Source organism: Falco punctatus, assembly GCF_963210335.1.
Source record: "Falco punctatus genome assembly, chromosome: 8".
Taxonomy (NCBI): Eukaryota; Metazoa; Chordata; class Aves; order Falconiformes; family Falconidae; genus Falco; species Falco punctatus.
In genome coordinates this window covers 30,820,745-30,837,500 of record NC_137588.1, presented here as the reverse complement: position 1 = coordinate 30,837,500, position 16,756 = coordinate 30,820,745, and the positions used below count along the sequence as shown (strand labels likewise).

The following is a 16,756-nucleotide window of genomic DNA, read 5'->3' as shown; positions in this document are numbered from 1 at the left end:
TGTCAGCTGCCCAAATTTACAGGCTGGACTTGGCTGCAGGGACACTGTGTTGTGCGTGTGTTTTCCTGTTGTGCTTAGGTGCTGCCATTCCCCACGCTGGAGACTATTAGGAAGATGTCCAATGCGAGTAAAACCTACAAGCCCTTTGAATGTGCAGTCTGTTTCGAAGGCTGCTTTGCCCGGCTGTGCGGTAGCTTGGGTGTGCTTGCTGCTGGATTTTGCATGGCTTTGACGTCTTTGTAACCTCCCTGCAATTTTCAAATGAGCTTGGATTTTTACCTCGAGCTGCCCCTAGGCTTTGGGGAGTGATATTTGGAGAACCAGCACTGCAGCTTTCTCACTGACACCACTATATTCCTAGAATGTGTCTAAACAAAGTCATGAATCTGAGTTCTAGAGAGATGAGGATTTCCGATCTGGACCATTATTTTCAGGTGGGGTTTATCTGTAGGAGTAGTTTAGTAATTTTTTTAAAGGGTGGGGTGAGATTATTCATTTCAGGAGTTGCAATCAAACAGGTAGGAAAATGAAGCCAATTGTTGCAGGGAACACTTCGTGATCCCTTCGTATTGCCCTTTTGTAGCATCAGGGCTATGGGCCTCTGAGCAGACATAAACACTGAGGCAGGCCTTGGAGTGATTTTGTAGCCATTTCTTGATTGCACCTTCAAATGAGAAAAAGAAAATGTGTTTGGGAATGAGACCAGAGGGTCTCTTGAATACCTACCTTTTCTGCTCTCCCTGTCCTGAGCAGTTTAACACACTTTATGTTGCTATTCATTCTTCCCTCTTCCTCCCTCCAGTTTTCTGTGTAAAATTTGCATGGTGCGGGTTGCACTTTTGGGTTGTACAGTGTGGTTCTGAGAATAGTTTGGCTTGCCTGTCCTCTCCCTGCCATGGTGTGCTCACATGCGGGCATCCTATCAGGTTGTGTGAGTGCCACCTCAGGTCAGCCTCCTGCCTCCTGCTTCTGAGGCCATGGGGTGAGCCAGATCCTCTTGCACGCAGCCTGTGAAACACTCTCATTTGGACCCTGCCTGCTTTTTTGACCGGGTTGCAGGGAGTTCACTGTTGAGTGATGCTGAGTTTTTGCCCTCCAACTTGACCTAAATTCTGCCCTACACCCCCTCCAGCCATGGTGTTTAATGCAAAGCTAGCAGAAATGACTCAGCTGACAAGTACTCTTATTGGATGACTTGAGATCTGTGTGAGAAACACAATTCACCTCTAAATAGCATTGGGCCAGTGATCAGACAACTAAGTACATATAGGTAAGTAACTCCTGAAATGGCTCCAGGGAGTTTTTGGAAGAAAAGTGTCAGCAGCTGCAGTAAAGAAGCAGGGAGTTTTCTGCCCTCTTTCTCTCTCCAAAGTGCAAAACTAGAGCTCCAGGTATGGTCCCTGTACTACATCCACGCTATGCTTTAAGGGGGCTGAGATATCACATGGAGCGTTGCTTTGGTGGTTATTGTTATTTTCTTTTTTTTTTTTTTTTTTTCACTCCTTATATGGTGCAAAATCCTCTGTAAAAAAAGGAATGAAGCACTTGAATTTAGGATTGCAAAACCAGAATTACAGGATTACCAGATCTCAGGAGTGAAACTGTTAGGGAACTTAATTGAAGGATTAATACAGTCTGGGAAGAGATCTAAAAATTTCCCAGTTTTGGGAAAGAGTGAATTGAATATGGACTGGAAATGCTCTGACCTCTTCATCAGAATGACGATCGTTCCTCCAAGGACAAACAAGGAACTATTGTTCAGTGAAAAGAACAGGAGAGAAAATGTTAAAAAGAGGAAAGGGAACAAAGCAGACTGTTGTTCAGTGGAGCCCAGCATCCAGCAGATCGCTGAGGTGACGTTGATGGCCAGATTGTTCATCAAAGACCTCAAAAATCAAGCCCCTTCTTCTGAGCTGAGGCTGTTGAAAATCTGGCCCAGATTTTGTTTGAAAACCTTCTCCCTGAGAGTTTTTAAAAATATCCAATGCATTGAACATGGTTTTAAAAATTGAGGTAAAAGGAAAGGTAACAGCCTACAAAAATGTTGTGATAAAGCTTAATCATCAGTTTCCATCTGCTTTGGCTGATATGGCCTCTCCAAAATCAAGGGAATTAGCCAATTATTGTACTACCAATAATGCTGAAAAGCTTTGAAAGACTTCATAGGCAGAAAGGAGAGTGCTCAGCCCAATGTTTTGTCATGCACGGTGTCCAATAATACATCAGAATAAATCACTAAACATCTGGTTTGGCATTCTGGTTGCATTTAAGTAAATAGCAAGACTCCCACTGACAGAGAATGAAGACATCAAACAGAACCATGATCACTAAAGCTCTTGGAAAGAATGAAGTTTGGTAGATGAAATGGATCTGTGTTCTTTAAATAGAAGTACAAAATTATGCCATTTTCTCTATCCTGAAAACACATTTGCATCTGCTGTAGCAGGCAATTACTCCCATTTTCTTTAATATAGCTGCTTATATATGTAGAGTTAGAGTGCATCAATACTATTTGCAGGATGTGGACCTTTAAGATCCTAGGGGATGATACAGGTCTTAAGGAACCTGGATTTTAGGATAGTAGTTGAAGAGCTTCATTTGAACAGTCAGTCTGGAAAATGGACATGGCCATGTGTGTTTGAAATTGGAAAAAAAAAGAAGGCAAGGGTAAATGGTAATGTAGTGAGCAGGCACATGTTTCCAGTAAGATGCCAGAGAGATTGGTTTTCAATTTCATCTTATTTGACATTATCTTTAATAGCACAGAAGAAAGAAAATATCATACTTTGTAGATGGCGTTTAAGTATGAAGGAATCACAAATAACAGTGAGGAGAAAAATGCAATGTGGGGCGAGTAGAGAAACCAGCAAGAGTCTGGGTTTGAGGAGTAAGCCTGTGCTGAGATTGCTGGTGTTTGCGTCACTGAAAAAGAGAAAAGATGAAAGAGTGAAAAGGGGCTCTGCTCTGAACAGGTGAATTATTATAGTGTTTCCCATTTCTATTAAATGCTCAAGCCGGTGGCATGCTTTATGTTCATTTCAAGCTGCCTGTACACTTTCAGGTTCCCGCTTTTAGCTCCAAAATATGTAAATGGCCGCAAGTGAATGGTCCTGTGGCAGAAGGGGAATTCAGCAATAGCCAGAGTCCAAGGTTATACAACTGCTGAAACAGATGAAGGTCACTTCAGAAAAAGCCAAGCAAAACCAGCTAATTTCAGGTCTCACTGCCTTTTGCTCCTTACTATCATGACTAGATTGCCAATTTGTTTGGGGGGGCTTTGGATTTGCTGGAAGGGAGGAAAAAGTGGGGAGTTTCAATGTGCTGAGGGCTTTTGTTTGCTCCTTGTTTTGAAAGCACACTGCCAATGTGACTTAGCTCACAAGATCGGGAACAGTTTAGTGTATGGATCCTTTTACCTCTAGCAGGCTGGCTTTAGGCCAGCTCAGATCAATGATGTCTAAAAGTCATTACCATCTGATGCCTGCTAGGTGGGCTATATGAAATCAGTTTCAACACAGTGGCAACTGACAAGAAAGCAGGTAGTTTTCATGGAATATTTTATGTCAGGATGACATTGATGCTATTGTTATACAAACAAGATTAATAACTAAAGCTACCGGCAAGCCCCAGGGCAGATATCCTTTGCATCTGTCAATTCTTGTAATTTGCTGCTATTAGGTCAGAAGATTTGTACTCTAGGCAATGGTCATATTCAGCAACATGGCTCCTGTTGCGGAGTCTGCAGCCTTACTGCTGCCATGGCTGGTTTGCTTCATGTCTCAAGCTTCCAGGCAGCATTAGCAGTGTGAAAAAGAAATGTTCCCAATGTTAATACTGAATGAATATATTGCTACAGATGCATCATTAACTTTTTATTAAGAGATATGCTATTTTACCTGTTTGGGGAGGAGGAAGTGTCTGGAGCCAGAGCAAATCATTGTTGGTTTAAGTTTAAGTATATATAAGTATATAAAATATGTATGGGTTGTGGTAAAACATAATGTTGTACTGTCTGGTGTCTTTTACATGTCAAAATATCTAAGTACTTTAGTTCTGTGGGAACACTCCAGTTTGCAGAGGGGTAGGGCTGGATTTCAAAAATATCCATTTACTTAAGTGATGTTGTCTCTTGTTAAAAAGTGGAATGGATGTTGTTTGGTGGCAATTTTATAAGTATGTGGGAAAAAGCAATGGAGAATATGCTGGCAGGACTATTTTTCCCTTTATGCAATGTTAAAATAGCTCTGCATTGGACAAGAGGTGTGTTAGATCCTCAGGATGTAGTGGGTGGTCTAATAGTTATTTGCCTTTTCCAACATGTATTAATCTACAAAGGCTCTGTCTAGTTGAATCTGCATCTTGTTGAGCAGAAAATAATTACCCAGAGCTTAACAAAATCCAACTTTAACAAAGGAGCTGCTTGAATATGGATTACTTTGTGCAGCCTGGGTGACAACTGTAGACTGTTTTCAGGTTTCTTTATCATCACTCACATTTCTTTCTAAGTTTTCTCCCTTTGCAGTTTTCTTTCCCTAAGTTCCCATTTTAGCATAATTTGTGTTCTTAAATCATTATCTTGCAGAGGTTATGTAAAGCACCTGTCTGTGTCCCTAGAAGTGGATTTGCTCTTGCCTAAACTACCTTTTTTCCTGTATCCACCTACGCCACCAGACTACAGGAATTTGCCGTGTTCACACATTAAGTCTCAAATCTGCAACCACAGAGCAGAAACCCAGGTGCAGAGTACATCTTATTAGATTGACAGCTGCCTCCAGACAATGACTGACACAGGGCAGAGACAGGGAATAACGCTTGAGTGCACTGATTTGCCCAGGCTGCCTTTCCAAAAGGATGTCTAGTCCCCTCTGCCTCTTTCCATATGGCAGCCCTGGGGGGCATGTTTTCTTAAGGCTCAAAAGCCTGTGGAGGCTAGGAAATAGTTGTGCTTCGCAATCCAGACAAGCATACCCTGCATTCAGGAATTCCTTCTGGCTATTCCTTTCATTAGGACTTTAATAGTATCTGAGTTTTCTTGTGGATGACTGATCCCATCACTGGTACTCAGAGGCTCTCTGTACTTTTGTTTTTATTAGAGGTCAGTTTTGTTTGGCACAGTGACAAGAGTTTCTTCTAACAGTGTTTGTGGAGGAACACTTATTCATCTTTTTTATTGATGTAAACATAAATCCAGATTTAATCAGAATTTTTCTTGGGATGGCATTAATCTTCATATTTGAATAAATGCAATGTTGGTTTATTTCACAGCTTTAAAAATAAACACCTATCCAATAAAGAAGTCACTGTTGCTAAAAGATGATGGAATGGGATGTCAGAAAGTAAGAAATTGAATAGTTTGTTGTGTTGATTGTGCAAGGCACTATACAACACCACAATCAATTAAAGTGATATTGAAAGTGGTATGGCAGGAGGTGGAAACTAGCAAGCCAAGGTCTCTGATGTGGAAAGGAAAATGAGGAGAAACTGCCTCTGAAAATCCTCTGTCTCTGCACTGCTTCATTCAAGTAAGTTACATGTGTTTGGCTCGTAAATGGACTTCAATTTTAGGGATTGTTTTACACCATGGCTTTAATTTATGCATTCTAAACAAATCACGTGCAGAGCAGCAATCACTGATGCTAAGCTTGTGTGGGTGATAAATTACACACGCAGACAAACACACACACTTCAGCTTCTCTGCCTCTGTGTCTGATACCAAATGCCAAAATACCAAACTTGTCTGTCCAGATTAACGTCAACTGTAGCCCCCGCAGTGGTGGTACCTGTGAGCTGTGGTATGCTCTTCCTGACTAGTGCCCTGCTCCACAAATAGCCCCATTAATTACTTGTGAAGTATGTGGCTACTCATCTTGAGGAAAGGGCAGCAGCATCTGGCATGGAATATGTTGTATTAACCAGCTGAGAAATGAAGCTGCTACTTGACCAGCGTCTGACTAAAGCAGCTCAGTTCCACTTGGCTTCTCTTCTCAGTGGGGAGAGATAATGGATTTGTACAGATCACTAACTCATCTCTGCGGTTTGAATTTTTAAAGGTATCAAAATTAGAGGGACTGTTTGAAGGTCTGGTGCTTTTTTTCCCTTTCTAATCTTATTTTCTTAAGCCATGAACATCCTTTTGATTCTTATTCTTCTCTTTTCATGCCATCTGGCTTTAGGGAAGACACAAGTCCATTCTTCCTTGCACGGGTTATTGAGGTTGTCAGTAATTATGATTTGGTTGGCTGGAAGCTAATATGATTATTTGTTTAGTTCATCCCCTCCGCAGGTTGATAGCAATGGGACAGTAAGCTAACCTTGTCGGGAAATGCCTGTCTGCCAAACACAGCCTCGTGCTCACAACTAAGAGACACAGCTAAAACCCCCTTACTGCTTGCAAAAGGCTGTTCCCTTGGAGTTAACTGCTCGAAGACTGCAACAAACCAGTGTGAAATTCTGAGGTCTTATTTGCCAAAAGAGCAAGGTGAACTCCTGTGCTGCCCATGCTCCTGAGATGCTGAGCACAGAAGAGTGTTGCTCAGTGCCTTTCAGGGCCAGGCTTATAAATGTTTGCACTGCACCAGCTGATAGCGCTGCTGTCTCTGTGCCTCTAATGAACTACCTGGCGATGCCAATAGGGGTTTAAAGGACTGGGTCTGTGACAGTTATTGAATCTCCCTGGCCAACATGATGTTCAGTGCAGGTTCCAAACTAATCAGAATCAAACCAAAAAATACAGAACCCTTTCCTGGCACAGTAGCAGGGTTTTGTGAGCAAACACAGTTTGGGAAGGGAGCTTCTCAGTCCTTGGGTCTAGAGCCTGGTCTCTGCAGATCATCACGTCCTGTCGTTCCATTCCTATTTGCTGAGAAAGAGGTAAATGAGAAGAGAGGGAGGAAAAACTGGGAGAACAAGCATGTCCTGGCAGATGAGAGGAGCAGAATCCTTCAGTTTGAATGCTCTGGGTGAGAGTTCTGTGGCTTTTGGTACAAAATGGCATTTTTGTGTGTCTTCTGTCTGGTAGTAAGAATGGGAAGACACTGTAGTAATTCTTTCTTTTTTTTTTGGTCTGCCAAAGCTTAATCTCTTCAGTTTGGTTCTGTTGGTTTGCTAATCCATTTATTACACAGTCTGAAGTTCTAACTCTGTGGGGAAAATGACCAAAAAAGAAGGAAGTTATCTAGACCCAGAGCGAATTAAAGTGGGAATGAAAAACTTTTGAACTACAGACATCTAAGCTTTAATGAAGATTCTGAAAGATGTCATTCAGGCTATTACAGAAAAGGAGATCTTGAGCAGGACCAGCATCTTGGAAACAGAAACCTTTTAACAGGACATGCTATTCGGGAAGACTCAGCACTGCCAGGTTTCAAAGGCCCCGTAAAAACTCTTTTGAGTAATAGGTAAGAGTTTCCGTTGATTTCGGCAGGCTGTGGATAGTGCCCCACTTACAGAGTCTTAATCCTTTGTGTTATCCCAGATCATTGCTGTAGAAATGATTGCAACAGTCAACAACAGGGAGCCTTACAGCCCCCAAACAGCAGGCAGCAGGTGAGCTCTTATGAGTAAGATCTTATTTTCATGCAAATGTCCTTGGTAAGTGAGAATAAGGAACTGGAGAAAAAAACACCTTGAATAGGAGATACAAATGGAATTGTTTTTGAATTGAGCATTTTCAGTGTATGCCTTTATGCCTCAGATAAGACATTTATTGCAAGGCAATGAAATAAAGTGTATCGCTATTGATAGTAATGCCCTGTCATAATAAATCCAACCTCTTAGATATCCATCAAGAAGTATTCTCCTGAGTCCTCACTGAATGAGCTGTGGTTAGTAGATGGCCAGAGGGGAACTGGGGACACGGACCATGTGGTATCATCACCATCTTACTTCAACAAGCATCCCACTTTGTGGGATTTCATTAACTAAGTCATTAGCATTAATGTAGCCAGTGTTAACCTGCTATGCTTGGTAAGTCTTCAGGGATAATGAGTTCCCGCTACCTGTGTGAATTATGGTGGGAGACAATAGTGTGTTGTTAGCTCCTTGAGGCATTCCCAGCCTGCCACTGAGGAGACCTGGGTGTGGTGTTCCCTGTATGTATGGTATGAAATCTGGCCCCACTGAGCCAGTGGCAGAAGTCCCATTGCCTTTGAGACATCAAAATTTCCTTATAGCATGTAAACTCCTTTGTATCTTATTTCATGGTATTTACATACTGCCCTGCAAGACTTTGAGTCTTGCAGCCTGTGTGAGAGTTTTCAGCAGCGTCAAAATACAAAATGGTATTTACATGTAAACATTTCAATTCATTTTGTGTTCTGAGCACAGGGAAATGCTGTGATATCTTTAAATTTTCCACACCGTGGTGCTTGTTCTACTAAAAATGACAGCGTATTTCTGAAGCATTTTGATCTGTGAGTATGTGTATGCATATATATATATATTTGTCTTTTGGTGTGTTTGTGGTTTTATCTTTTAATGACATCAATAGGGAGATATATATAAGTGTTCTAAAGATAAGGGTATAAATTAGGTTGGATTTTGAAGTGTTCACTTAGAGTATTTGCCAGAAATGTTGTTCTTTTGCAGTAATGGACATTGTGATGCTTTTCCTCTTACAACAGGAAAAAAATAGAGCAAATTTTGTAGTAAGTAAATACATTCCTCCTCACCCTTAAGTGTATCACTGTCAGCTGATACGATGGGTTTCTCAGCAGAACTGAGGCAGATGACTGGGCTTCAAACCCTGAAGGGAGGCAGACAGCACAGCTATTTTGGGTTTAGATTTCAAATGGTTTTGAGGGCCTGCTGTCAGACAGGAAGAAGTCCTAGGCTTTGATGGTTGTTAAATTACAGACTGCATGTTTTGACAACCCAGCAAAGCCCGGGCTGGGTAGGAATTCATTACACCCAGGATGCAGAGCACAGGGACGGTGCAGTGTGGGATGGCCGTAGCTCCCCGCCAACAAGCACCGTGCCGGGCTTTTCCCAGGGCCCAGCACCATGGCCTTCTGGCGGCTCTGCAGCTGGGTTCTGATGGCCTGTCAGCTGGGGGGCAGTGGCAGTGGCAGGGGACCACAGGCTGTGATTCATTGAGTGCACCGTTAGGGATCTGTAGCTCGCCACTCTCAGCCAAGAGCAGCACATTAACTACATGACATACATTATGATAGTGCCAGCAAAGTGGTCACTGCCTAACTGGGATATATTGCAGCCTGTGGAGTGGCTGAGGGCTGCAGCACAGAACATATGGAGATTATTTCCCGAATTTATGCAGCACATGTTTTCCTATAAATTAAATTCAGAGAAAATGTGTATCATAACAGGGTGATGCTCACAACAGCCTTCCCTGTTATGAATTACAATGACCTCTCTCAGCTTGCTGGGTGCCTATGAAATGGCTTCGTGCAGTTGGAAACAATAGCGTGTACATGGTGTTGAGGTCTGAAAGCCTGACCAAAAGGCTATCTAACTACAAGCAGGATTTTTTTTCTGTTTTTTCTCCTCCCCCCCTTGCTTCTATTATTCTTATTCTTCTCTCTGGAAACTGCCCAGTTTCCCCCTGAATTGCCGAGTTGCTGAGACGGTGGGAAGATGCCCTGGTGTCTGCTCCGTAATTAATTGGGTGCTGCCCTTGCTGAGGGGCTGCTGGGTGGCAAAGGCTGCTCTGGACGTGGTGGCAGCCCCGCTTCATGGGTGAGGGCGGTGTGGGTTGCCAAAACAGCAGGATGGGGGTCCTGTGCCAGAGTAATGAGCAGAGCAGGACATGTCCCTTCTGTGTCCTTGGACTGAGGATCTCAAGTCTTTTCTAGGCAAATATTTGATGTTCTGTTACCCGAGGCTTGCACAAAATCATCTTTGCCTTTTCCTTAGGTGTGCAGAAGCAGCTGACAGAAAAATGTAGTAGAGACAGTCATTGTAACTACCTTCCTAAAGCATGAAAGAGGAAGTTATGTTCCTTACAATGCTGTGTGTAAAATCTTTAGTAGAGAAAATATAGGAAGCTGCCATGTAGAAGCAAACTAGAAACTCATGATTGAGATATAAATATATACACATTTGTGTGTGGATAGATATACATATGTATGTAAAGCAATGGGTACCAGACAGCAAAACAATCTGGGGTCTGATTTGGGGCAAATCATTGTGGAGTCAGTACAGACTGAAGGAATGTTTTGAGCTGTGCTTAAGGGACTTGCTTTTTCATTTGTGGCTGATTACGGGCTAATAGGATTTCAAAGATTTTTGTGAGGGAACAGTTCACATCTCATTGCATTTAATTCTTTTTTTTTTTTTAATGTTTCATTTATCATACTGATACCTACCCTTAGAATACATTTTGTTACTCTCGTCTTTAGCTTCTTGAACTGAATTTTTCCCCTTGGTCCCTTGCTGCTGTCTATTAGGCAGTTTTCAAATCATTTGGGACTTTTGGAAAGATCCTATCAGCCTTTTGTTTGCTAGAAGAGAATGGATCAGTGGAATAAAAAAATAATGTTGTGCATCTTTTTAGGTTTAGTCCTCTCTTTGTCTTTCACTAATACATGTATGGTGTGGCTTGTACTGTCATATTTTCTTAATGAAAATTAATAATTTGAAAGCAAGTCATGGGAACAACCAATACAGCTGAATTTTGTTGGTACAGACTAATTCTGTGACTGACCTTCTCTGTTTAGTGGCAGTAGTGACCCTAGTTCTTTTTCTTTAGCAGCTCACATGTTGGGAACACACACTTAGCCTGTAAATATGGATACAGGAGGAAAATGAATACAGCAGTGTTCAAAGCCAAAAGCTTAGAAATAATGTTCTGCTGTGACTTTTCCAAACTGACATCTTGATGTTGGGATTATAAATGAAACCATTGTTCCAGCAAAGGCCAAGACTAATAGAAAGCCTTTATTACTGGTCCATTGGCTAATTCTGCTTGTCTAACCCCTTTGGATGGACACAGTGTCAGAAAACATACTCACAGAGGTTGCTTTGTGTGAGATTTGGCCTGCTGAGTGACTACATGGGGGCACAAAGATATCTCAATGACAAGCGTTCTTTGACTAAAATTTGTAAAGTCATTTTCTTTCCCTAGGCCTTGGAGAGGAGTGAACTGATTTTTAATCTACAAGCTCCTATGAGTGATATTTGCTTTGTGTCCTATCACCCTTCTATTCAGCTGTTCTCCCCTTCCAAGCAGGTAAACCTCTGCTTAGAAGAAATTGTTTCTTCTGCTGAGCCTCGTTGCAGTTGACAGCTGTCATATACAAGCGCTGTACTTGAATACGTGTCTTTAGAGCTAGACAGTATTAAAGAACTTTAATCTTTTCTCTTTGCACATGCAGGGAATGCCTAGGAGCCAGAGACCCCTATTGCGGCTGGGATAACAAACAGAAGCGATGCACCACCATTGAGGACAGCTCCAACATGAGCCTGTGGACTCAAAATATTACTGAGTGCCCAGTAAGTGGAAGGAGCAGAAATATTTTATATATACTGGTGTGTGAGCGTGTGCATATGTGTGAAAGTGAGTGTGTGGCATCCTGATGAGGACTGGCTGTTAGGAGAGCACGGGGAACCCAGTGGCAGACATTTATACCTGGTCACAGCCTCTTGTTTAGAACACAGAGACCTCCAAATGTATTCTCTCCAAAGGAGGGATCCCAAAGCAAGCATTCTGTCCTCCTCATGCCCGCCCATGCCTCGAGTGGAGAAGATTGGATTATGCTGTTGGGTTACTGCTGAGAACCATGTAAGCCCCAGATGAAACCTGAGCTCCTCCACTGTCTGCACCATTTCCTTGGCTTCCCTGCAGGTTGGAGAAATCAGAATAGCTGACTGCAGCATCCTTGGACAGCATTCAGTTAAATTTGCTCTTGGATCCCTGAGCTGGCCCCAGGAGACAACACCGGTGAAGAAGTGTTGCGTTGGCAGTAAGAGGCATCTGGGGAGCAGCAGAGAAATAGGGCATGCATGGGCGGTTTGCAGAAGGAGACAAAAGATACAGTACCTACTAGAGAACAGAAGTGAAGGGGACAGTGTAACCAAGAGACAGATAGTGAGAGTGTTGGGTCCCAATCTCACTTCAGCAGACTAAAGACCAAATCCATGTGATATTACAAGGAGATGGTCTTCTTTCCTTGCCCTGGTCTCCATCAGATGCAGCAGTTAAAAAAAGAAGCGTCTCTGGTTGAATCAGTTTGAACTGCCTCTCCAGCTCTCTTCCAACCTACCCACCCACCCTCCTCTGATGACAATATCCAGTTCCTGGCTGTGATCCCCAGAAGCCGACTAGCCAAATTTAGTTCCTGCTGTTTGAAGCATACCTGCAAGTTGGCTGCGGAGGAAAACCAGTCTTGTTAAATAAATTGTGGGGGGAGAAATGCTCATTAATGTCCGTTATTATTATCTAATGTCTATTAGCATGTAGATAGCATGAGAGGGCTGGATGGGTTATATCTTCAATATGCTACTTCTGTCTGGAGACGCTGGGATGTTTATTCCCCTTATCTTCCTTACTTCTCAGATATTTTCCCAGGAAATATTAGTCATTACTTCAATCCATCCTCAGCTTGGCAGGCTTAAGTTTTTCACTGCTGGATTCAGAGGCTTGTGTGCTTATAACCCTCCTGTGTTGAACTGGGATGCAGTGCTTCTTGATTGCCCATGCTGCTATCTCGTCCTGCTTAATGCCTGTGTCTGTTGATAGGTGTGTGAGGTGTTAATCCTCTAGTTTGAATGTCTGCTGTGGTGTGCACTAGGGAACAGGCTGCTCCAGGTCATTGTTTCAAGGTCATAAAAACCCAGCACAGAATATTCAGGAGCTTTGGCTGTTCTTGTAGCACTAGTTTTACATTTGTTTTAGCATTTCCATTGTAGATTATTTTCCGTGTAGGTGCTCTCATTCTGGTGCATACATCAGCCTTGTGCTCTTTGATTGACGGGCTGCTAAGCTGTTTAAAATCTACATGCAAGTGCTTTCTTTTTCTTTCTCCACTGCCCCTTGCTGGAATGAATTCACCCCTGGTGTGGAGTGGGTGGCTCAGTTAAGCACCTGCAACAATATCCGTGTATCTCCTTGTGTTCAATGCAGGGTAAAGGTCGTAGTCAACAGGGGCAAGAGTCTAGGACAGCAAGTGCAAATGACCACGGGAAAGGTAGGGGAATGCAGTGACCCAATGCCAAATTCCACTCCTGAAAAAGGCTGTCTGGGAGTTTAGTTGGATGAGTTACTGTCTTAAGAAGTGACTTCTCTCACCCTACTTTTCTGGGCCAAGCACCAGGCGCTCAGCTGTGCTAGTACAGCTGTATGTGAGATCACAGTCAAGTGTGACATGGCATAGATTAAAAGCACCCCTCCCAAATAAACTTTTCCTAACCCAGATAATTTCAGTGAGTTCTCCAGCCTAGCCCACAAACAGATGTCCTGGCACAGCTGAGAGACTGGCATGCAGCGACTTTTAAAGCCAGAACTGTTGTATTACCGAATTATATCCTACAGGGGCCAGGCATTTGTGTGAGTCAACCACAACACTAACACAACTTGACTGCTGCTCTAGTGCAAACAAGCTTGCTCAGATCTAGTCTGAACATCTTTGTAAAGCACTACATCATACCACAAATGCCCACTCTCAAATTTCAGTATTAAGGGACCTTAGGTAGAAGGCTGGTCATATAGTGTTAACATTGGGCAATGGTTAATACATGTTATTAGCAGGGAACACCTAGAACTGCCTAAAGGTTTGTTGCTAAGGTTGCAATGTCAAACATTTTAACATTAAGAAATGATAGGACACAAATTGGCCATGCTGCTCTTCGTTCCTGTCTATGTGTATGTGCCGTATCAGGGAGTCCTGAATACGTGATTGCACTCTGCTGCTTCTTAGCCTTGGAAAATGGGAATGAGGTACTTTCTGGTTTTAGGAAAACTGAAAAAAAGCCACATCATACTTTGTAATATCTTACTGATGCCAACAATAGCCACCAGCAGGAAAGGTAGATTTGCCTAACAAATGCCATTATCCAAACACATGGAGTTACTGTTGATGGAGGCTGGCAAGTCAGGAATTGAGTATTTCCAATAAAGTGTACAGTCCAACCTATCCCAAGCCAATGATGCTCTTCCTCGCAGGTTTTCATCCCAGTCCCACTCTGTGTGTCCAGCAAACCCCTATCTCAGTCATCTGTCATCTGCTCCATGTTACCCCATTTTCTTGCTAATCAGTGCCAGTCTCCCCACTTCTTTTTTGGGTTGTCTAGCAGAGTTGTACCCTGCTCTGAATTCACATGGGCTCAGCCACTCAGAACTGCAGTAGCTGGGATGATTCTGCTCTGGCCCACACTGAGGCAAGCCCAGTGCACAGAGAAGACTTCAGGAGCCAGGATCAAAATCTATGAGGCTCTGAAAAGTGGGAATTTTCCTCCTCACCTCCCAGGGATTCTATACCCTAGGCAGATTAGAATGGCTTTTCATGCAAATTGCAAAAAGGTGTTACAAGGGCATGAAGTTCAGTCCCTTGCTCTGAAAACTAGCTTTTTTCAAGGAAAAGGTTGCTACTTATAAAAGTTCTTTCCCCCTAGATTTGGTTTTAGAAATGGCTGAAATAGTTTGACTGAAGCTTTGTAGAAGTTTTGGCTTCTATCAAACAGCAAACATGTAAACTTCCAGCTGAAATAATCAGAGCTTGGCAAAGTTACAAGCAGTTGACATCTGAACCCTAAGAGGAAGAATAGATGAGTCGAAAGAACAAGGAATGCTGCTAGTCTTACCTGTAATATCAGAATAAACATTGAAAATATCCCGGTAGCGAGTGGTAGGAATGGTCAGTCTGAATTTTTAGTTCCTGCACTGGAACCTTTAGGTGCTACAGGGAAGAACTGAAAAGGTGATGCCTTTCGTGGAAGTATGGCAGTTTATAAAATATGAAAACTCTGGAACTGCTAATATTATCAGGTGAGAGAAGGACATTTGATCACGTGTGTTTTTGAAGACATCCTCTCTGTCTGATGGGCACTGTGTTGGCTACAAAGGATTTGCCTTGTAAAGATATTCCTGAAAAAGATCAGTTCATATGGGGTTTTATCCCACTTCCCAAGTTTGCTCTTTTGAAGGTATATTTATGAATTTAAAGATGGAATAATAATCCATATGTAATTTCTTAAGTATAAAAACTTCTTACACTCACAACGTGACGTGTTTATAAATCTCAGCATTTTGGTTATGGATGCTTATTTGTTTAATTTTTGGGTTACTTCCCAGTATCACTTATGAGCCAATAATTATTTGTCAGCTCTTTTTTTTTTTTTTTTTTTTTTTAATTGAAGCCATGGGCCATATCATACCATTTATTTCTGAACAGAACTCCCTGCTGGAATCAGCAAGGCTTTCTGGCTCAAAAATGAATAGAAATGATCCAGTACTTGGATTATGACTTTTGTAAAGCAGGAGGAAATCTAGTATTAAATATCTCAAAGTAGTTCTTCTGATATTTTTCCCCCCCGACTTTTAGCAACCCAACTGTATTGATTTTTAAACAATGTTTAAAACAACAACAAAACCCAGTGTTCTCTTCTCTGGGCATCTTGCCTTGTAACCTGCAGCCCAGAGCAAATCTTTACGACGACATGATAATCTATTGCAAACAAAGGTTTACAACAGATGCCTGAAACCCCCCAACTGCAGCCTGATGAGCACAGTAGCAGATCTAAATTACTTCCATGCTACTGCTGTGTATTTTTGATGCTGCTGTAGATGGGTGAGATGGGAAGATGACAGCCCACCAGAGGTGCATTGTGAGTTTAAAGTGTTGGAGGGTAAGCACAGAGCAGCGTGTTTCAGAGGATGAGTGTTTGAAAGCGTATCTCCCGTGGCTGTGGTTGGCTCCCTGTGTAGCTCCCAAGCAGGCTCGCAGACTCTCCATGCCTCGCTTTCCTTGTCTGTAAAGCAGGAGAAATTCTTTCCCCCTGGGGTGACCCAGGGGACTGATCCTGCAGAGCTCAGTGAAGCATGGCACAGATTTGGGGCTGGGGCTCTTCAACAGAGCCGGAGCCTCTTCCTTTCTTCACCCTTCCTGGTGTAAAACACCAAGGCCAGTCCAGTGTTGCCTTTGCCAGCAGTTTTACCGAAGCTGCTGAGCATCCCACCACCCCATGGGTGATGCCAATGGGGATAAGCAATTTGTTTGCAGCCACCATTTGTGACATCCCACCTGCGAGGCCCTGAGGCTCTGCGCTTTGGGACATGAGGATGGAGGGAGCCACCAGCGGAGAGTGCATCATGGGGCTGCGCTGGAGCAAGGAAACAGCTGTACCAAGGCAGGGCCAGTGTGGATGTCTTTCTGCTTTGTGTTTCTGAAGTCAGGAGCAGAGGGGAAGCCAGAGCAGGGGTGCTCAGGGTAGCTTTCCAGACGTGGTCCCAGCATTGCTGGTTTTTATAGTAGTGGTGGAGTCGGGCACAAGAAGGCAGCGGTGGTCTGGGAGCAATCCCGGGAGGAGCTGCCAGTGCTCATCTTCTCAAGTCAGCCTTGGTGGCGATGGTCCCAGCAGCTGCTCCCCCAGCCCTTGGCACAGGCTCACCCAGCAGCACTGGTTAAAACAAGGCACAGGGGAGCAAGCTCTGACACCCTGTCTCCTGGAAGGTCTTCACCAGGCCTAGGCTGAAATAGTGTCTCATGCTTTTGGTCAGCCACGACTATCGTATTTTTACTTCTTCATTACAATGCACAGGAGGCTCAAGCCCCAGCCTGTTCGGGGCTGCACAGGCATGAAGCAA

General features: G+C 43.1%; 1 protein-coding gene across 7 annotated transcripts in view; it reads left to right on the top strand.

Moving 5' to 3' along the window:
- SEMA5B (semaphorin 5B) overlaps positions 1–16,756 on the top strand; it is a 295,424-nt gene that overhangs the window by 225,888 nt on the left and 52,780 nt on the right. For all 7 annotated transcript variants that reach the window (XM_080399745.1, XM_080399742.1, XM_080399743.1 and 4 more), the window contains one exon: positions 11,331–11,448. In XM_080399745.1, the coding sequence (XP_080255871.1) occupies positions 11,331–11,448 (118 nt within the window). The remainder of the gene's footprint in view (positions 1–11,330; positions 11,449–16,756) is intronic.